At 48.4% G+C, this 21,626-nt stretch overlaps 1 protein-coding gene across 3 annotated transcripts in view; it reads left to right on the top strand.

Annotated features, from left to right (window-relative positions):
• The first annotated feature begins 1,411 nt into the window (after window positions 1-1,411).
• The window catches only part of AVIL (advillin), a 46,711-nt gene continuing 26,496 nt past the window's right edge, over window positions 1,412-21,626 (top strand). Inside the window, exons 1-7 of one of the 3 annotated variants that reach the window (XM_083599198.1) lie at window positions 1,412-1,668; window positions 7,527-7,626; window positions 9,049-9,123; window positions 11,724-11,920; window positions 18,286-18,394; window positions 18,505-18,615; window positions 20,983-21,188. In XM_083599198.1, the coding sequence (XP_083455324.1) occupies window positions 7,561-7,626; window positions 9,049-9,123; window positions 11,724-11,920; window positions 18,286-18,394; window positions 18,505-18,615; window positions 20,983-21,188 (764 nt within the window). In that variant the 5' untranslated portion in view covers window positions 1,412-1,668; window positions 7,527-7,560. Of the gene's footprint in view, window positions 1,669-5,058; window positions 5,183-5,675; window positions 6,644-6,845; window positions 7,627-9,048; window positions 9,124-11,723; window positions 11,921-18,285; window positions 18,395-18,504; window positions 18,616-20,982; window positions 21,189-21,626 lie in introns of those variants that run through there. The other 2 variants (XM_083599197.1, XM_083599199.1) reach the window with 2 other exon arrangements.

Genomic DNA, 21,626 nt, shown 5'->3' with positions numbered 1-21,626 from the left:
AACTGGAATAACAGGTGAGAGCTTAGGAGCATCTCAATGCAATTCTTGTCCTTGGAAAGCAAATTTGCACATTTGCTGCCCTTTACAATATGAGAAATCAAGCGATGGCAGGAGCATATCAGAGCTAGAGGGTAGTCAGCATTGGGGATGGGGAGCAATGGACAATTACATTTCACTGAAGGGATTTGAGTCATTTGTTAAAAGTTACTGAGTGCTATAATCCAAAAACATGGATAAGACTACCCTGGGGGGAAGTGAAGGGGGGGTGGAGAGAAGCAGAAAGCATTTTAATTTTTAGAATTCAGAGGAGGGGTAAGTGATGGGAACGGGATCTAGCCGCTTCATCTATGAACTGTGAAGGTTTGCTCTCCCCCGACTTCAATCCCTTGATTTTTCGCTTACCGTATTTTTCGCTCCAAAAGACGCACCTGACCATAAGATGCACCTAGTTTTTAGAGGAGGAAAGGGGGAAAGCCTCGTTTTTGGGGCGATCAGCTCAAGTTGTGCAGCTTTTTTTGCAAAGGGGAAAAGCCCCATTTTGGGGGGATCAGCTCAAAGTTGTTGAGCTTGCTGCAAAGGGAAAAAATCCTGTTTTCATGGGGCTCAACTCATAGTTCTTTAGCTTCTTTAGGAAAGGAAAGGGAGCCGTTCCTACAGTTTCTAGGCATAATCTAATTAGCCAGTCACATGTCACTGGGGAAAACCGCCTCCGTCTGCAGAACATTCAACAATGGAGGCCTGGGCAAGGGGGCGAGACCAGAAAGGGAGCCAGCGATCGACCACACATTTACTCCAAAAGACGCACAGACACCTCCCCTTTTTAGGAGGAAAAAAGTGCGTCTTATGGAGCGAAAAACACGGTACCAACCGATGAACTCCATGTGCAAAACCAACTGCAGGACTTGGTTGGGGATCACAAGGCTTGACTGCTCCGGGTTTTATATTTTGGGGGCAGGAGTAGGCCCAGGCAAGACACCCGCCCTTAACCTGAGAGCAAGGTGGGTCATGTGGAATTCTCCCTGCCAGTGGTCCTTCAGTCTTCTTGATTGATTGCCCTGCTCTCTGAGGCCAGCCTTGCCTTGGAGAACCTCCTTTGATGCCCCAAAGCCATCCCCGCCACTTGATATCCAATGCACCATTTAAAGATTTGCTGGAGACCTCAGAAGTATCGAGATTATCCCTGGCGGACAACCCTTCTCTCTGAAGGGCAAAGCCATTGCCTCTCCCCCCCCAGCATTCCTCTCCTCCTCAGTTCCGAGCAAGCCACTCTAATGTGGTTAGATCCCCATCTCCTGCCCCCATTTCTTTGCATTATTGATGCAGCGCTGCACTTTAGAAAAATCAATGGGAAAAGGGTAGAGTGGACATGGGTGGAGTGCATGCGGAGAAGAGAAACCAGACTTGGGAGTCTCCTTTTGTCAGAAACAAATAAAAGATATTTTCCCTAAACTAATTCAATGCTGCTGGGCTAGGCCAGCACTGATTGGCCCAGGCGGCTGATATAAAGGCAAGATGCAAATGCAGGCAAATCTTAGCGAAGGAGCCTGGATCTTTCCTCTGGACTGACTGTGCTACTCGGAGCTGGAGCAACCCATTTCTTCCTGCCTGAACAGCTTGTGCTCCTCAGCCCTGGGCCTTGCAGCGCAGAGGAGTCAGCAACAGACCCAGGTGAGTGCTGCTTGATTTATGGGTGGTCAAACCAAGAGGAGGGAGGGAGGACCATCCCAGGCACGGCTTGAAATAAGGGGTGGCTGTCAAGAGGACCTGATTGATCTAGGTTTTCTGGAAGGGCCTCGGGAGAAAAATCAGATTCTGCTAACGGCAAGTCAAAGACACAAGAGGGACTCTGAAACACAACTGCTTAGCTTACAGTATATCCTTTCAGAAGCAAGCACCCCTAAGTTACTCCCAGTTGCGCATGGGATTTCAACCCCAGATTTCTGAAATTTATTTGGACCTGTAAGAAAACGGCTGAGCTGAAGAGAATTTTATTTGTATCTTGGCCTTTATCCAGGGAGCATAAGGTGACAGAGACTGAACTCATCTTCTCACAACAGCCCTGTCAGGTAGATGAGACAGCTTTCCAGCTGAGCAGAGGGTTGTTGTTGTTTTTTTAAAAAATATATTTATACAGGTCATGTCTGCCAGACAAGACAGGTGGGGCTGGTTGCGGTTCCTTGGTGGTAATCGAAAGGCACTCTGTATGTACTCAGAAGTCACGTTTCGCATATTCCAGGGCCAGGCAATGAAGTCGTTTTCCTTGGGCAAAGCTTGTCTCCCCGTTTTGTGTTCATGTCTGGCTACCTGGTATGAGTCAGTGACTCTGGGCATCCATTAGGTGACATCACAGGCAGCAGATTGTAAGTTAAGTCAATTAGTGGTTCTATTACAGCTGCCAAGACGATTGCTGCATTTTGGAAGAAAGTGAATGTTCTCGGATGAGGGCTGGCTGATTGTGTTCTGGCCCAAAGCAACACACACACACACACACAAACATATATATATTCCAACGACAAGGAAACTCAAATTCTGCATTTGCACTATGTTTATCCTGATTACAGTATGGACATTTTACAGACTGCAGAATATTTAAACAAACAGCTATAGGAAGGAGGGAGGGAAGGGCTACTGTGAGTGCATTAAGTGCATTTCAAGTGCATTATGCAAATGCACGTCAAAGTGCAAGTAGATAAATAGGTGCCACTCCAGTGGGAAGGTAAACGGCATTTCCATGCTCTGCTCTGGTTTGCCAGAAGCGGCTTAGTCATGCTGGCCACATGACTCGGAAGCTGTACGCCACCTCCCTTGGCCAATAAAGCGAGATGAGCGCCGCAACCCCAGGGTTGGCCACGACTAGACCTAATGGTCAGGGGTCCCTTTACCTATTATTATTATTATTAAAATATTCTCTGTAAGATACCTTTAACAACACTTCACCTTTCAGACCATACAGTAATGCTTCTTTGCTTGCCTGGATAGGAGATGAAAGAAGGGTGTGTGAGTTTGTGTAAAAGCTAGTACAGTAGTACCTCAGTTTAAGAGCAGTCCAGTTTAAGAACGATACAAACTCCGCAAAACCGGAAATTGTGTCCCAGTTTGAGAACTTTACCTCCGTCTAAGAACGGAATCCGAACAGTGGAAGGGCAGTGGCAGCGGGAGGCCTCATTAGGGAAAGCGCGCTTCAGTTTAAGAATGGTTTTGGTTTAAGAACGGACTTCCGGAACGGATTAAGTCCGTAAACCAAGGTACCACTGTATGTTGTTGCAGCCATTGCTCCTCCAAATTTTGCCTCGGGCCCCACCCACCTCTGACCCACAGAACATTTGTCCAGAAGAGACGGTGGATGAGGAAGCTAATATTTCCTACCCCTACCATAAAACTATTAAGTCCTGGTTCTAAGCTGTACCATTGAAACTGGGACGGTATATTGTAACGGATGAATACCAGTGCTATTGATTAAAGATCGCTTTTGAGGGGGAAACAATTTTAAACAAATTAGAGGCATCGGGATGCAAAGTATCCTCAACGATCCCTTTTGCATTGTGAGATGTAAGAGCATGCATTACAATCTGCATATCAATGCAGGAAGGAATATGTATCTTACACAGTTTCAGGAGTGAAGCCTAGGCTGAAGGGTCTTTGACCCTCCCCCCCATAAAATATTTGAGGGAGCCACGCCCCCACAAAGTTGATGGGCATTGCCTGGCAAATGGCGTGTGCATGCCGTGCCTTGTGACCCATGGCTTACCTGCCCCCCCCCCCAATATTTTATTCAAGTTGGCACCCCTGGCATGAACTATATCTGGGTAGAGTCATTATGTAACTCTGTTATATGAATTACCGTATTGGCCCGAATATAAGCTGCTCCCTTAAAATTCCACCGGCACTCACACATGTTCCATTTTACCGTATGTCTTTTTCAGCAGCGATACCGTAAAAGCCAATTTTTGTAAGATTGTGAGTTTAAGCCACACTTTAACTTTTCAGGGTCAGAATTTTGAAAAAAAAAGTGAGGACTCTATTCAGGCCAATACGGTATATGTTATATGAATGCAATCTATAACCGGGCTGAACCGGCAAATCATGAAAAACATGGAATCCTATCATCCCTGGAGTCACAACTTGATTATGATGATTACTCTTGACACTGCCAGGAATAGCTGGCATAGTTCAAGGCTACAGAGTGGTTCTGTATTAGACAAACCTGGCCTGGAAATAAGGCTGCAGAGTTAACTGCGTTGGAGAGAACGCCTAGACTGCAGTCCTTCTCTGTGGTTGGTAATCACAGCTAGTGGAGATTTTCACCCACACCAGCCATTGCACCAAAAAGTTTGATGGAGCCCAGAATGAAAATCCCAGCGCAAATGTAGCAGCTGTTCCTTTGCTGGGCTGAGACATTAACACGTGAGTTAGTTCTGATGTGACATGAAATTTTATTTCTGCGTTGAGTTTACTGGGATGACTGCACCAGAACGTTTTTTTTTTTAGTTGTTATGCAAGAATGGCAAATCCCACAAATATTCTGTAGGAATGATCCACAAACAGGAAGCAAGGAGACTCTGAATTTCCTACTTCCCTGCAGAATCCACATGGAGGATTTCCCACTCTGATGCAAAAGTTTCCATGTGTGTTTCGCTACAGGAATCGCTCCAGACATCGCCCATGGAGTGAAAGGTTTATAGTGGAGCCCCCCACTATATCTGTGTTGGTCCCCTATAGTTTTTACGCAAAGCAAAGGCAGATTCCTCAGCTTTCAGAAGTGGTGGTGGCGGGGAGGCCTGAAGCACAGACCTCTGTGCCAAAAGGAGGAGAGGGCCGGACAGTTCTTTCCAGAGCAAAGTCCAAACGGCTGCCCTTTTTCTCTGGAACTTGAGCTGGCTCAGCCCTGCATGATTCTGGCTAATCAATCCCAGCCTTTGGGATGCCTCCAAGGCCCCAAACGAGAGTCTGTAGGACCGGTCTACTCCCCTTGTTAAATCCCACCATCTGCTTTCAATGACTGAGCAATTGGGGGTTATGGAAAAGGGGGAGGAGGGTGTAGTCTGCCGCTGCGGGTTCAGCCGCTCTGATCCTGCCCGCCCTTGCATCTCCCAGAATGCTTTACTGGTCTTTTTGAGTGTGCCTCTCCCTGCCGCATTCAAGAGGAACTAGCACTGAGCATCTACTGTCTCACAGTTGATTTGTAAGTATCTGCATGTCCTCTATATGTGTGACTTGAGCCCCAGCTGTAAGGATGAGAAGAGAGGCTCTGTCTACCTGTGCAGTGAGGCTTGCATGTGCCCTTAGAGAACAGGGTGTATCCAGTGGCTTTTAACTACTGGGGCAAAATTGCGTGCAATCCAGCCTAGGAGATCCTTGCCAGAGAAGCTCTACTCTCTGTCTCTCATTTAACTGGCTTGGCTGTGATTACTCGGAGTCGAAGGAAAGGAAGTAGGGACACGCTCAGCACCGCTCTTGCTCTTCCTTCCCGTCTTCTAGGACAGAGATTAGGGACCTGCTGGGCTCCAGGTGCAGGATTCCAGCTCCCCTCAGCCCCAGCCAGCATTGGCCAGTGGTCAAGAATGATGGGGTTGCAGTCCAGCAACATCTGGAAGTCCGTGCTGGCAAACGCTAGGCATTAAAAGCTGGTCCTGGCTGTGGAGCAAGGCAGGGCAAGGGGAAATGGGGGCGTAAATTATGTTGCTTAAAAATGTGGCGTGGCATGGTGCATGGTGTGGACACCATTCTTGTGTGGCAAGTCCCCCTCCCCCCTTGTGAAATAAAGACACAGGACACTTTATTTAAGGTTAATGGGCGTAAAAGGCCACAACTTTATTGATTACAGGAATTGAGAGGTACTGGCTTAGGCATTGGTTCCTATCAACTAACCGGCTTCAGCCCAATTGCATGAAGGGTTAACCACCAGCGGGGGAAGTCCTGCTGAAGTACGTCAACTAGGACCCCCCCGGGTGTCACCGCTCGGGGGCGTGCCTTAGGCCCACACCTCCATAGTCTTCGGACAGGGCAACGCCCCTCAGAATCCTTTACCGGACTACCCTTTGCTTGGGGAAGGTGATGTCGCTTCCTTCCCCCGACTTCATTTGCATAACAATACCCCTGCCAGTACCGGGAAAGTTGTGACGTTTGCTATGAGGTAGGTGAAAAAACCAAATGGCCGGTGCCAAGTGGAAAAATTCCTACCAGGCCCCTTGACGGCGACCAACCAAAGTTGATCAGATGGAGAGGCGAAGAGAGGGCAGTCCTTGGGCGCGCATAAATAGCCCGGGCCACGCCTCCCTGTCCAGCCGATTGGCTAGGCAGGGAGCTGACGCGCCCGAGGATTCCCTCATTCTTGCAGAGGCTGTAAGCCAGCCCCCGCGTGTGTGGGGAGGGCATGGGCCCACAACCCCACCTCCCCTCCAGCTCAGAAGTGGCTTTGTGGCAAAGAAATGGCAGTGCGCTAGCAAGCACGCCTGTGTCTGTTTTGATAAGCCCTGCCAACTGGGAAGCTCCCTCCATGCCCAAGAGAGAAGGAAAATGTCAGAAAGGCCATAGCTCAGTGGCAGAGCATCCAATTTGCATGCAGAAGGTCCAAGGTTCAATTCTCAGCGTCTCCAGTTTGGGTTGGAAGAGACCCCATCTGCCTTTTCTTCAAGGAGTGCAAGTCAAAGTACATGATTGTTGTTGTTGTTATTTATCTGCCCTTCACGCAGGTGGCGCTGTGGGTTAAACCACAGAGCCTAGGACTTGCCGATCAGAAGGTTGGCAGTTTGAATCCCTGCGACGGGGTGAGCTCCCATTGCTCGGTCCCTGCTCCTGTCACCCTAGCAGTTCGAAAGCACGTCAAAGTGCAAGTAGATAAATAGGTACCACTCTGGCGGGAAGGTAAACGGCGTTTCCGTGAGCTGCTCTGGTTCACCAGAAGCGGCTTAGTCATGCTGGCCACATGACCCGGAAGCTGTACGCTGGCTCCCTCAGCCAATAAAGCAAGATGAGCGCTGCAATCCCAGAGTCAGCCACGACTGGACCTAATGGTCAGGGGTCCCTTTACCTTTACCTTTACACCTTAAGGTCCCAGGGTGGGTTACAATATTAGAAACAACTTAAAACTGCAGGAATAAGAAGGTTCCTAAAAACATACATTTCAAGGGTCAAAAGCTAGGATAAAAAAGTTAATCTTCAGCATTTGCCAGAAGCTGCATAATACAAGAAGGTGCCTGACACACTTCGGTGCAGAGGGAGTCCCACAACTTAGGGGGTTGCCACAGAGAAGGCTCTGTCCTGGGAAATCCCCTGGGCTTCTGAGGATGGTGGGACAACCAAGAGGCATCCCCCCCTGTCAATTTTAGTAACTGAGAGGGCCCATAGGGAAGGTTTCATTCTTTCAGGTACATGGTGTGTTTCACCCCCTCATCGTTTTATCCTTACAGCAACTCTGTGGAAAAAACCTCAGTCTGGCTCAAGATCACTCACTGAGCTTCGTGGCAAAGTTGCACCCCATATTCTGCCCTTGGTAACAGGCTAACCTGTTTGTTCTTATTTGTCAGGTTTTGCTGAGTATTCCAAAAACTGAAAGCCACCATGGCTCTGACCAGTGCCTTCAAGACTGTTACCAACACACCTGGATTGATCATCTGGAGAATTGAGGTGGGACAATGAAATTTTCTCAGGTCTAGGCGGAAGGTTCCTCTCCTCTCCCAAGCTATGTAGGGACCTAACTGATGGGGCACCACCTTTTCACTTGCTATTAATTCCACTTTCACTACCGAACCTGCCATCTAGGTAACTCTTACTAGCTAAGCAAGGTAGCCATCTTTCTTTCTCATAAGGCCCCTGGAGGTTTAACAGTTGTTTGAGAGGCTGAAATTCCAAAAGTGGAGACCACTCCTATAATTGTACTTACTGCTGCTGAAAGCTTCAGTTTGCTTAATTTCTATCCTGCGTGTGCTGGCAACTGATTGGCTGCTGTAACATGCATTATGTGGAGCTGCCCTTGAAGATAGTTCAGAAACTGCAGCTAGTCCAGCTAGGATTTTGTCTAGAGCACATTACACTGAAACTATGGGAACTCCACAAGTTCTGCCTGTAATTCACATCGCTTAAGCCTGAGATACTTAAGGGAGCATCTCTTTCCCCCAACAACCATTGAGTATTAACAGGGGTAGGCAACCTAAGCCCGTGGGCCGGATGTGGCCCAATCGCCTTCTCAATCTGGCCCACGGACAGTCTGGGAATCAGCGTGTTTTTACATGAGTAGAATGTGTCATTTTATTTAAAATGCATCTCTGGGTTATTTGTGGGGCATAGGAATTCATTCATCCCCCCCCCAAAAATATAGTCTGGCCCCCCACATGGTCTGAGGGACAGTGGACCAGCCCATCGCGGAAAAAGGTTGCTGACTCCTGTAGTATAACATAGCAGCAATGGATGGAGATAGGGAAGGTCAATTTTTTTTTGAGCCGAGTGCTGCTGTTAATCAATTTTGAGACTTAAGCACTTATTCATACGCGGGTGGCGCTGTGGGTTAAACCACAGAGCCTAGGACTTGCCAATCAGAAGGGCGGCGGTTCGAATCCCCGCGACGGGGTGAGCTCCCGTTGCTCGGTCCCAGCTCCTGCCAACCTAGCAGTTCAAAAGCACGTCAAAGTGCAAGTGGATAAATAGGTACCACTCTGGCAGGAAGGTAAACGGAGTTTCTGTGCCCTGCTCTGGTTCACCAGAAGCGGCTTAATAATGCTGGCCACATGATCCGGAAGCTGTACGCCAGCTCCCTCGGCCGATAAAGCGAGATGAGCGCCGCAACCCCAGAGTCAGCCACGACTGGACCTAATGGCCAGGGGTCCCTTTACCTTTACTTATTCATATAAGTCTGAAATGTTTTTTTTAAAAAGTTTTAAACATTTGTTTTGAATTGAAAGATTAAATTGAAAGTATTTAATAAGGAAATTGTCTACATCACCATGGGATGCCTGAGACAGGGTTGGGGGCATTGATGGTTGGAGGCTGTGTCACTGAAGCCACTAAATTGGGGCAGGGGGTTGCTTCATGTACTGTGTTTCTCCTTCCCAGAAAATGGATTTGGTATTGGTGCCTCCGAAAGCTCATGGCAGCTTCTACGAAGGTGATTGCTATGTCCTCCTCTCGGTAAGTGGAGATCCTTGCTTATTGGTTTCCATCACCCCAGTCAGCTCTAGTTTAGCTGCAAAGCCACTCTGAGATGGGCAAAAGGCTCCAGGCTCCCCCAACAGCATCCTGCCAAAGTCTGTTTCTGGAGATGCCACTCAACCATATGCCCCATCCGCCTCCAATGCAGGCAGCTGGGAAGCCCAAACGCCATCCTTCAGAGGCCGGGATTTGTTTAGGGTCTGCCAGCTGCTGACCCTTATCTTAGGTCTAAAATAAATTGGGCATGCAGGCTAACAGGAAAGTTCTGCCTGTGCTGGCTGATTTCAGTTGCTTCAGACCGTAACAGGGCAGCTGTGTCCAGGGCAGCTGTTTATTAGCTCCAACTGGTATGCAGGCTAAGACCCTTCCTGCCCGCAGACCGTCTCGCCAGAGTGGTGCATGCTCTACTTATCTCCCGCTTGGATTACTGCAATGTGCTCTACGTGGGGCTACCTTTGAAAGTGACTCGGAAACTATAACTAATCAGGAATGCGGCAGCTAGAATGGTGACTGGGAGCGGCCACCGAGACCATATAACACTGGTCTTGAAAGACCTACATTGGCTCCCAGTACGTTTCCGAGCACAATTCAAAGTGTTGGTGCTGACCTTTAAAGCCCTAAACGGCCTCTGTCCAGTATACCTGAAGGAGCGTCTCCACCTCCATTGTTCTGCCCGGACACTGAGGTCCTGCTCCAAGGGCCTTCTGGTGGTTCCCTCGCTATGAGAAGCCAAGTTACAGGGAACCAGGCAGACGGCCTTCTCGGTAGTGGCACCCGCCCTGTGGAACGCCCTCCCACCCGATGTCAAAGAGAAAAACAACTACCAGACTTTTAGAAGACATCTGAAGGCAGCCCTGTTTAGGGAAGCTTTTAATGTTTAATAGGTTATTATATTTTAGTGTTCTGTTGGAAGCCGCCCAGAGTGGCTGGGAAACACCCAGCCAGATGGGCGGGGTATAAATAATAAATTATTATTATTATTATTATTATTATTATTATTATTATTATTATTATTATTAAAGTGGACTAACCCAGTCCCTGAACATTCTCTCTTCCAGCGCATCATCCCAAGCACTCAAAGGCAACATTTGCATTTGTAAGCTGAAAACCCAAACCCCACATGTATTGGCAGATAGATGCACATGAACAACAGGGGTGGGGAATCTGGGGGGTCACAGCTCCCATCATTCCTAACCATTGGCCATACTGTCAGGGACTGATGGGAGTTGGTGTCAAACAACATCTGGAGGTGCTGTCCCTGTTCTGCTTTGATCAGCAGGGCATCAGGCAAAGGTCTTTCCCATCACCTACTAATACATGGTGCCAAGGGTGTTACTTGGAGCAATCTTCCATCAAAGCATGCACGCTCTCACTGAGTCCTTCCCCTAAGTGTGGGGTAAACATGCAAGGCTTTTCCTGTTGCCCACACACATTGGAGGGGAAACTAGGATCATTAAAGGGGGGGGGGATAGAAGTGGAATGCCTAATGTTTGCAATGACATCTGCTGGAGAGAGTGATAAATACATTTACACACAGCATACTTCATCCTGCACAGCATTAGGACCCTGTCTTTATATATGCTAAGACACAGTTCTTCAAGCTTGGGTCCCCAGATGCTGTTGGACTACAACTCCCATCATCCCTAGGCAGCTTAGCCAATGGTCAGGGAAGATGGAAGCTGTAGCATCTGAGGACCCAAGGTTGGAGAAGGCTGTCCAAGGAGATGAGTCAATCCAAGTTTCTGTTATGGACAAAAACAATCCCATAGCTAGTGGCTGCAGACAGTGATGCGCTGCGAAGGTTGAAGAGCAGTGGTGGGCCTTGGGGTGAAATGGCTCCAGGGCAGTTTTCCAAACTTGGATTTTCAGCTGTCGTTGGACTACAGTTCTCATCACCCCTAACCACTAGCTAGGGATGATGGGAGTTGTAGTCCAAAAAACAGCTGGAGACCCTGCTGTTGGGATTCTAAGCTGGGAGCAAACTCAGTGCTCAGTCATTCAGAGACTTTGGTTATTATTAGTATGCCCCGCAGAGGACCTTAAGGTCCACAAATAACCACACTTTGGAGGTCCCAAGCCTCAAGGAGGTTAGATTGGTTTCAACTAGAGCCAGGGCCTTTTCAGCACTGGCCCCGATGTGGTGGATCGCTCTGTCACAAGAGACTAGGGCCCTGCGGGACTTGACATCTTTCCTCAGGGCCTGCAAGACAGAGCTGTTCCACCTGACCTTTGGTTTGGACTCGGTCTGACCCTTATGTTTCCCTCCCCTTATGGTCTTGATTTATCCGCTACTTTAAAATGAGGCTCCATTTTAAATTGCATTTTAACCTGTATTTTAAATTGGTTCCCCCACACTCTCTCTTTCCCCCCCTATTATGTTTTTACTGTGATTTTATTGGTGTTAGCTGCCCTGAGCCCGGCTCTGGCTGGGGAGGGCGGGGTATAAATATAATAATAATAATAATAATAATAATAATAATAATAATAATAATAATAGTAATAATTATGGTGTGCAAGTCAGGGGTCCCGGATCCTATGACTGTACTTATTTATCACAATGATGTTTGTCCCTCCTGCAGACCCGTAAATCAGGCAGCGCCCTGTCCTATGACATCCACTACTGGATTGGCAAACATTCCTCGCTGGATGAGCAGGGCTGTGCTGCCATCTATACCACCCAGCTGGACGACTACCTCGGTGGGGTTCCCGTGCAGCACCGTGAGGTGCAGGGCCACGAGTCTGAGCTCTTCAAGGGCTACTTCAAGCAAGGTCTCATGTGAGTAAGGGGTCGTCATGGGAATGCCAACATCTCGGAAGGCAGCCCTTTTCTTGTCAATCCAGGCCGCCCCAAGATGTTTTGCTGCCTGAGCCTCCCTGCAGGGAGGGTCTGTTGTTGTTGTTTAGTCATTTAGTCGTGTCCGACCCTTCGTGGCCCCCTGGACCAGAGCACGCCAGGCACTTCTGTCCCCCACTGCCTCCCGCAGTTTGGTCAAACTCATGCTGGTAGCTTCGAGAACACTGTCCAACCATCTCGTCCTCTGTTGTCCCCTTCTCCTTGTGCCCTCTATCTTTCCCAACATCAGGGTCTTTTCCAGGGAGTCTTCTCTTCTCATGAGGTGGCCAAAGTATTGGAGCCTCAGCTTCAGGATCTGTCCTTCCAGTGAGCACTCAGGGCTGATTTCCTTAAGAATGGATCGGTTTGATCTTCTTGCAATCCATGGGACTCTCAAGAGTCTCCTCCAGCACCAGAATTCAAAAGCATCAATTCTTCGGCAATCAGCCTTCTTTATGGTCCAGCTCTCACTTCCATACATCACTACTGGGAAAACCATAGCTTTAACTATACGGACCTTTGTCGGCAAGGTGATGTCTCCGCTTTTTAAGATGCTGTCTAGGTTTGTCATTGCTTTTCTCCCAAGAAGCAGGCGTCTTTTAATTGGCTGCTGTCACCATCTGCAGTGGCTGCTGTCACCATCTGCAGTGATCATGGAGCTCAAGAAAGTAAAATCTCTCACTGCCTCCATTTCTTCCCCTTCTATTTGCCAGGAGGTGATGGGACCAGTGGCCATGATCTTCGGTTTTTTGATGTTCAGGTTCAGACCATATTTTGCGCTCTCCTCTTTCACCCTCATTAAAAGATTCTTTAATTCCTCCCCACTTTCTGCCATCAATGTTGTGTCATTCCTGCAGGGAGGATCTAGCCTGCCAGTTTCAGTGTCCCTCAGTTTCCCAACCTCAGTTTCATCACATATCCACATTAATTTGCGGGGGGGGGGGGGGGAGTGCTCATGAAATGAAAGCATTTGACTGCACATTTCTCTTTTGTATGCAGATTTGCCTAATATACATATTCGGTCAAATTAGCTTTACCCCCTGAATAATGCACCTCTGTATGCCGTTTTGCTTAAGATGTGCATTTTTGCATAGGTAAAGGTAAAGGGACCCCTGACCATTAGATCCAGTCGCAAACGACTCTGGGGTTGCGGCGCTCATCTTGCTTTATTGGCCGAGGGAGCTTCTGGGTCATGTGGCCAGCATGACTAAGCCGCTTCTGGCGAACCAGAGCAGCGCATGGAAACGCCGTTTACCTTCCCACCAGAGTGGTACCTATTTATCTACTTGCACTTTGACGTGCTTTCGAACTGCTAGGTTGGCAGGAGCAGGGACCGAGCAACGGGAGCTCACCCCGTCGCAGGGATTCGAACCGTCCACCTTCTGATTGGCAAGCCCTTTGCTCTGTGGTTTAGACCACAGCACCACCCGCGTCCCGCATTTTCGTATACTTTGCCCCAATTTAATGCATTTTCGCACATGCTTTTCGTTGGAGAACTGCATCGTTTTTTTCAGAGAGCTGCCAATTTCAAGGATCGCTGTGTTTCAACACACATTTTGAGAAGCATTTGTCTTCCCCATCCCTCAAATCCTCTGGGGTTCTTGACAGACATATCTACAGGGAAATGATGTTCTCCTCTTTTAAAACTGGAGAAAGTGGTCACCTCTTGTGAAAGGCTTTAAAAACAAAGGGCTGTTATATTTGCAGGTAATAGTATCTACAAATCATACAATGAAATTTGCATTTCTGAATAAAGTTATGCCAGAGGGTGGATAAAGAAGATGGTTGTTTCCTATCACTTAGCAAACAACATGTTGTTTGTTTAGGCAAATGCACCTGCAAACCATTTTACTATTCTGTCTCCTGGTGGTGCTCAGTCACATGACCCACGAGTATTCTTAAGCAAGGAGTGAGATCCATTCTCTGATGCTACTTGTTCCCAGAATCTGGTTACATCTTATTCGAAGCAGCCTCCTCCCGATGTGGATGTTGTGCTTCCGAAGATATTTCCACATGGAAGAGATGGTTGTGTAACAGACTCTCAGGCTTTTGACAACTTGCAGTAGCGTGGCAGATGTGGAGGCAATTCTGACAACCACCTCTGTCATGATTTGATTTCCAACTCTTTGTGACCCCCTGGACCAGAGCACGCCAGCCACTCCTGTCTTCCACTGCCTCCCGCAGTTTGGTCAAACTCATGTTAATAGCTTCGAGAACACTGTCAAACCATCTCATCCTCTGTTGTCCCCTTCTCCTTGTTCTCTTTCCCAACATCAGGGTCTTTCCCAGGGAGTCTTCTCTTCTCATGAGGTGGCCAAAGTATTGGAGCCTCAGCTTCAGGATCTGTCCTTCCAGTGAGCACTCAGGGTTGATTTCCTTCAGAATGGAGAGGTTTGACCTTCTTGCAGTCCATGGGACTCTCAAGAGTCTCCTCCAGCACCATAATTCAAAAGCATCAATTCTTCGGCGATCAGCCTTCTTTATGGTCCAGCTCTCACTTCCATACATCTTTTATATAGTGCTTGCTTTATATACAGCTTTTCAGGCAGACCTCACAAAGCTGTTTACATACCATTATTAAGAAGCATCAACAGAAAATCAAAGAGCCCATGGGCTGTGTTCAACTTACTTGCAAAGACAATAGGACTGGCTTGTTACTTCAGTTTATGTGAAGTCATACATATCACCATTTAGGGAGTTTCCCCATCCTGTAAAACTATTAAGTTCAGACTCTAAGATTACCTAACCACTGCAGTTTCCTTGTACCTATCCCTCATCAACCACTGTCTCTATACAGTGGTACCTCGGGTTACATATGCTTCAGGTTACATACGCTTCAGTTTACAGACTCCACTAACCCAGAAATAGTGCTTCAGTTAAGAACATTGCTTCAGGATGAGAACAGAAATAACCCAGAAATAGTGCTTCAGGTTAAGAACTTTGCTTCAGGATGAGAACAGAAATAGTGCTTCAGGTTAAGAACTTTGCTTCAGGATGAGAACAGAAATAACCCAGAAATAGTGCTTCAGGTTAAGAACATTGCTTCAGGATGAGAACAGAAATAACCCAGAAATAGTGCTTCAGGTTAAGAACTTTGCTTCAGGATGAGAACAGAAATAGTGCTTCAGGTTAAGAACTTTGCTTCAGGATGAGAACAGAAATAACCCAGAAATAGTGCTTCAGGTTAAGAACTTTGCTTCAGGATGAGAACAGAAATAACCCAGAAATAGTGCTTCAGGTTAAGAACTTTGCTTCAGGATGAGAACAGAAATTGTGCTCCGGCGGCGCAGCGGCAGCAGGAGGCCCCATTAGCTAAAGTGGTGCTTCAGGTTAAGAACGGATCTCTGGAACGAATTAAGTACTTAACCCGAGGTACCACTGTATTGGCCTTGTATTGGGATTTGGGGGGAGTTGCCTTGTTAATGTTGTGCTAATATGGTTTGCAAGAACTGTAATTCTCCTGGGATCAGCCCCCTTAGTGGAATATTTCTTAGTGAGCATATGCACATAAGTGCATGAGCCCAAGGTGCCGGTGTGGGGCAAACTCTGGCATCTCATGTTCTGCAGCTGCTGATGTGCATCTTCTCACTGAAAGCTGATGGGCTTTGCTTTCTCACTGTGGCTGACAAAGTACAACCATTAGCAGAAGCAGTGGCGGAGCCACATGCTGTAGCCCCCGGAGCGGAGAACAGGCGGGGGCGTGGCTGATGTGCGTTCCGAGGGCGTGGCGCATCACCTGTGGGGGCGTGGGACGGGGGCGTGGTGCATCGCTCGCAGGGGCGTGGTGTGCGTTCGGGGGGGGGGCAGCCGCGATGGCACCCTTTCCCCAAATGGTACCCGGTGCGCTGCGTTCCCCCGCCCCCCTTCGTACGCCAGTGATCAGAAGGATTTCCATTTGCCCAACTGAGCTTCTCCTCGCTCTTCTCCCCCCATGTGCCCCCTCCTCAAATCTACTTCAGAAGTAAGTGCCCCCCCTGCTTAAAATGTTGAGTCCCCACTCTGCCATGAAGCTCACTGGGTGACCTTGGGCCAGTCACTGTCTCTCAGGTTTGTTGTGATAACACAGCGGGGAGGGGAGACGAGAACCATGTTACACCACCTTGAGCGCCTTGGATGAAAAGGTATATAAATGTAATAAAGTTGGTATATAAATGAAATAAAGAAAGAAATAGTCTGGGAAGGGCTGAGCACCAAGAACTCTGCATTACCTATTAACTCCACTAGATGGGAATAAAGCGCCAAATCTTTGCGGGGCTGAAGTTCCTACCTTCTGAAAAGTGCCATGTATTTGCTTCACGTTGCCGCGGAAATTTCCCCAACCCTTCTTGCTTTTTAAAGGAAATCCTTTCGTATGAGCCAAAACCGAAGCATCCTTAAAATCCCCATCATTTAACTTGCTGCCTCAACCATTTTCCATGGACCTTGTCTCTAGGCTGGTTACCGCAGCAGCAGGACTCTTATAAAGACATCTTAGATTGTTTAAAGGTAAAGGGTAAAGGGACCCCTGACTATTAAGTCCAGTTGTGGACGACTCTGGAGTTGTGGCGCTCATCTTGCATCACTGCCGAGGAAGCCGGCGTTTCTCCGCAGACAGTTTTTCTGGGTCATGTGGCCAGCACGACTAAGCTGCTTCTGGCGAACCAGAGCAGCGCACGGAAACGCCGTTTACCTTCCCGCCAGAGTGGTACCTATTTATCTACTTGCACTTTGATGTGCTTTCGAACTGCTAGGTTGGCAGGAGCAGGGACCGAGCAACGGGAGCTCACCCCGTCACGGGGATTCAAACCACTGACCTTCTGATCGGCAAACCCTAGGCTCTGTGGTTTAACCCACAGCGCCACCCGCATCCCCTTAAATTGTTTACTCATGGGGGGGGGGGGAATAACTGGGTTGACAGTGCAACCCTATGCTTTCTTACTCAGAAGGAAGACCCAGTGATACTTGCTCTCAGCAGAACGGGCTTAGGATGGGAGCCTAAATCTGCATATGAACAAAATAATAGTTTCGGAGCGGGGAGGGAAGCCCCCCTTTTTTGTTTTAGATGTGGCATTGGTGTGTCACAGAAGCCACGGTCTTGGCATAGGCACGTTCCCTCCTGTGTCTTCCAAGATGGCACCCGGCAACCACGGTTCTTATAAGTATATTAAAAATAGCCAAGTTTTTAAGCGTGTTGTATGATTAATTGGCCAACCTAGCAGTTCGAAAGCACGTCCAAGTGCAAGTAGATAAATAGGTACCACTCTGGCGGGAAGGTAAACGGTGTTTCTGTGCGCTGCTCTGGTTCACCAGAAGCGGCTTAGTCATGCTGGCCACATGACCCAGAAACTGTACGCCGGCTCCCTCAGCCAATAAAGCGAGATGAGCACCGCAACCCCAGAGTTGGTCACGACTGGACCTAGTGGTCAGGGGTCCCTTTCCCTTTCCCTTATGATTAATTGGGGTCATAGGAGCCAACTCCAGGGGGCCATGGGTGCTTGGGCGCCCACAATAATATAACTGTGGGGGCCAGGCACCCACAAAGTCAATGAGGAAAGCCAGAGAGAGGCAGCCAGTCAGCCTCTGTGGCACTGCATCCGAGAGAGAAGCAGTCCAGTTCTGCCCTCTGCAGCCAGCGGGTGAGGCACCCTTGTCTGGAATTTTTTTTGTGGGGGCTCAGATGCAGAGGAAGAGGCTCTCTGCCTCCGCATCCGAGCTCCTCCCCACGGAGCTGCATTTTTGGAAGAGCCCTCATTACGGTGATGGGCACCCACAATTCTGAGGGTGAGATGGTGTCCCTGATTGGTGTTATGGTGGTACCTTGGTTTTCGAACGTAATCCATTCCGGAAGACCGTTTGAAAACAGAGGCGCAAAGGGCGGCCTGCAAATTCAATGGGGAAAATTGAAAAAAACTCAGCGGAAGCTGTTTGACTTCCGAGGCACGTTCGAAAACAGGAGCATTTACTTCCAGGTTTTCAGTGTTCGGAAACCGAAACGTTCGGCTTTCAAGACACTCGAAAACCGAGGTACCACTGTATCTCTCTCTCTCTCTCTCTCTCTCTCTCTCACACACACACACACACACACACACACAACACGCAGAGAGAGAGAGAGAGAGAGAGAGAGAGAGAGAGAGATCTAAAATCAATACATCTAACTGATCAATTAAAATCTGAAGCCACAGTGAAATGTTTACCACAGCATTGGTTGGATATTTCTCTGCTCATCATTTGCTAGTTCTCCGTAGCCGGAAGCCGGAAGATTGTTCTAATTCTGTGGAGCAGGTAGTTACCCAGCCTGCACAGTTCTCACACCCCTCTCTCCCAAACAGCTACAAGAAAGGGGGTGTTGCGTCTGGGCTGAACCATGTGGAGACCAATGTCTACAACGTCAAGCGTCTGTTGCACGTCAAGGGCAAGAGGAATGTGATAGCTGCAGAGGTGAGTTGTCCCTGCCCCCCCCCCATCTGAAAGTGCCCGCAGCTTCTGGTTGCCTTGCTCTAACACACCGCTTCCCTCTCTTCCCTGCCCCTGTCTCCTGCCTTCAACAGGTGGAGATGAGCTGGGACAGCTTCAACGTTGGCGACGTTTTCCTACTGGACCTTGGCAAAGTCATTGTGCAGTGGAATGGGCCGCAGAGCAACAAGCAGGAGCGCATGAAGGTGTGAGCTCTAGCAGGTGGCGCTGTCTTAAGTTTATACTTCCTTGAGGTTATGACTGAGGGCCAAACTACATGTTAAAGTGGGCACACCAAGTTTGGAGGTGTTGTTTTTTAACAGCCTAAAACAGTCATAATAATAATAATAATAATAATAATAATAATAATAATTATTTATTATTTATACCCCGCCCATCTGGCTGGGCTTCCCCAGCCACTCTGGGCGGCTTCCAAAAAAATATTAAAATACCGTAATACATCAAACATTAAAAGCTTCCCTAAACAGGGCTGCCTTCAGATGTCTTCTAAAGGTCTGGTAGTTGTTGTTCTCTTTGACATCTGGTGGGAGGGCGTTCCACAGGGAGGGCGCCACTACTGAGAAGGCCCTCGGTGCTGGACCTCAGTGTCCGGGTAGAACGATGGGGGTGGAGATGCTCCTTCAGGTATACAGGACCGAGGCCATTTAGGGCTTTAAAGGTCAGCACCAACACTTTGAATTGTGCTCGGAAACGTACTGGGAGCCAATGCAGGTCTTTTAAGACCGGTGTTATGTGGTCTCTGCGGCCGCTCCCAGTCACCAGTCTAGCTGCCGCATTCTGAATTAGTTGTAGTTTCCGGTTCACCTTCAAAGGTAGCCCCACGTAAAGCACATTGCAGTAGTCCAAGCGAGAGATAACTAGAGCATGCACCGCTCTGGCGAGTCAGTCTGCGGGCAGGGAGGGTCTCAGCCTGCGTACCAGGTGGAGCTGGTAAACAGCTGCCCTGGACACAGAATTGACCTGCGCCTCCATGGACAGCTGTGAGTCCAAAATGACTCCCAGGCTGCGCACCTGGTCCTTCAGGGGCACAGTTACCCCATTCAGGACCAGGGAATCCTCCACACCCGCCCGTCTCCTGTCCAACAAAAACAGTACTTCTGTCTTGTCAGGATTCAACCTCAATCTGTTAGCCGCTATCCAACCATCCAACCTTCTTAGCCTTGGTTCTCCAGATGTTTCTCGACTACAACTCTCATCATCCCTGCCCACTGGTCCTGTTAGCCAGGGATGATGGGAGCTGTAGTCCAGCAACATCTGGAGACCCAAGTTTGGGAAACTCTGGTGTAGACCGAGCCACAGAGAGGTTGAGAAAGGCTGGTCTAAAGCTTTTACTGATCACCATAGTCCACACCAACAACATCAAGCTGCAATTACTGTACTCATAGAGGGAAAACTTGCAGGCTTACATTTTTTTGATGCTTTAAGAGTTTATTTGCTAAGAGGAAGGCAAAGTAGAAGCAGGGAAAAGAAGCAGACTGGCAGCATTTGTTTGTTGTCGGCTGCTCAGTTTGAATAGTAATAATAAATAATAAATTTTTATTTATACCCCGCCCTTCCCGGTTCAAAAACCGGGCTCAGGGCAGCTAACAACAAATTTAAAACACCTAATTGTAAAAGCAGCATAAAATACAGTATAAAAACATGAATAACAATAAAATTCAAAGTTCAGAAATCAATTTAGGGGAAATCCATCTAATAAGCATTAGATAATCACCAGGGCTAGCTGGCTGAATTTGTCCTACTTGCGCCAGTGAGGAGGCCAGGGGAGAATTAGCTGTGGGGTCTCAGAACAGGTAATCTTCATAAAAGGGGAGGGGGAGGGAAGAAAAGGGAAATAAGAGATCAGGCTGAATTCAGGCAGAATAGCTCTGTCTTACAGGCCCAATGGAAAGAGGATAAATCCTGAAGGGCCCTAGTCTCACAGGACAGAGCATTCCACCAGGTCGGAGCCATCACTGAAAAGGCCCTGGTGGAGGATAGTCTGACATCCTTAGGGCCCGGGACCTCTAAACTATGGTTATTCATGGACCTTAAGGTCCTCTGCGGGGCAGACCAGGAGAGTCAGTCCCGTAAATACGAGGGCCCTAAGTCACAAAGGGCTTTAAAGGTCAAGACCAGCACCTTGAACCTGACCCTATACCCTATACCAGGAGTAATAGTAATTATGTGCGGACAACAATAACAGCTCTTCAATTCTACTGCATGTGCAGATTAGATCCTATAGAGTCAACAGTGTAGACTAGGGTTTCCCAAACTTGGGTCTTGGACTACAACTCCCATCATCCCTGACCTGACTGGTCCTGTAGCTAAGGATGCTGGGAGTTGTAGTCCAACAACAGCTGGAGTTTGGGAAACTCTGGTGTAAACCGAGCCACAGAGCGTTTAAAACTTCTGAAACTAAGTTTACATGTATAGATATGAGTAGTGTGGAAGGGCCGTGCATTTCAGAAGGTCCCCTGAGTTCAATCTCTGACATCTCCAGCATGGGCAAGACTGAGTTAGATGGACTACGTGGTCTGATTTGGTCATGGGCTGTTTCCTGTGCTCCTTAGGCGATGCTTCTGGCCAAAGATATCCGCGACCGAGAGCGTGGGGGCCGGGCTGAGATCGGGGTGGTGGAGGGCGAGGTGGAAGAAGCCAGTCCAGACTTGATGAAGGTGATGGAGAACGAGCTCGGGGAGAGGTTGCAGGAAATCCAGCCTGCCATTCCTGATGAGGTGGTGGACCAGCAGCGGAAGACAAACGTCTCACTCTATCGGTAGGTCAATAAGACTTCCCTTTTGCATGCAAAACTCAGTGGGAGTTGCATGGCGATTCCCCCCTCCCACCAGTTGGAAAAAATAAAGACACAGGACACCATTATTTTAGGTTAATGGGCAAAAATTGGCCACAACTTTATTGGTTACAGGTAAGAGAGGTATTGGCTGTAGGCATTGGTCCTATCAGACTATCCGGCTTCAGCCTGTTGACATGAAAACCGGAAAGGGTTAACACCAGCAGGGTGAGCCCTGAGATGCACATCACTAGGAGCTCCCCGAGGGGTCACCGCTCGGGGTCGCGCTTTAGGCACTGGCCTCCATAGGTTTCGGACGAGGCAACGCCACCTGGAATCCTTTACTGGACTACCCTTAAATATTTGGGGGAGATGATGGCGCTCCCCCCCAACTCATCTACATAAAAATACCCCTACCAATGC

This window comes from Podarcis filfolensis, assembly GCF_964270895.1.
Source record: "Podarcis filfolensis genome assembly, chromosome: 2".
NCBI lineage: Eukaryota > Metazoa > Chordata > Lepidosauria > Squamata > Lacertidae > Podarcis > Podarcis filfolensis.
Note: the sequence above shows the minus strand (reverse complement) of the source record. Positions and strands in the feature narration are given on the sequence as shown.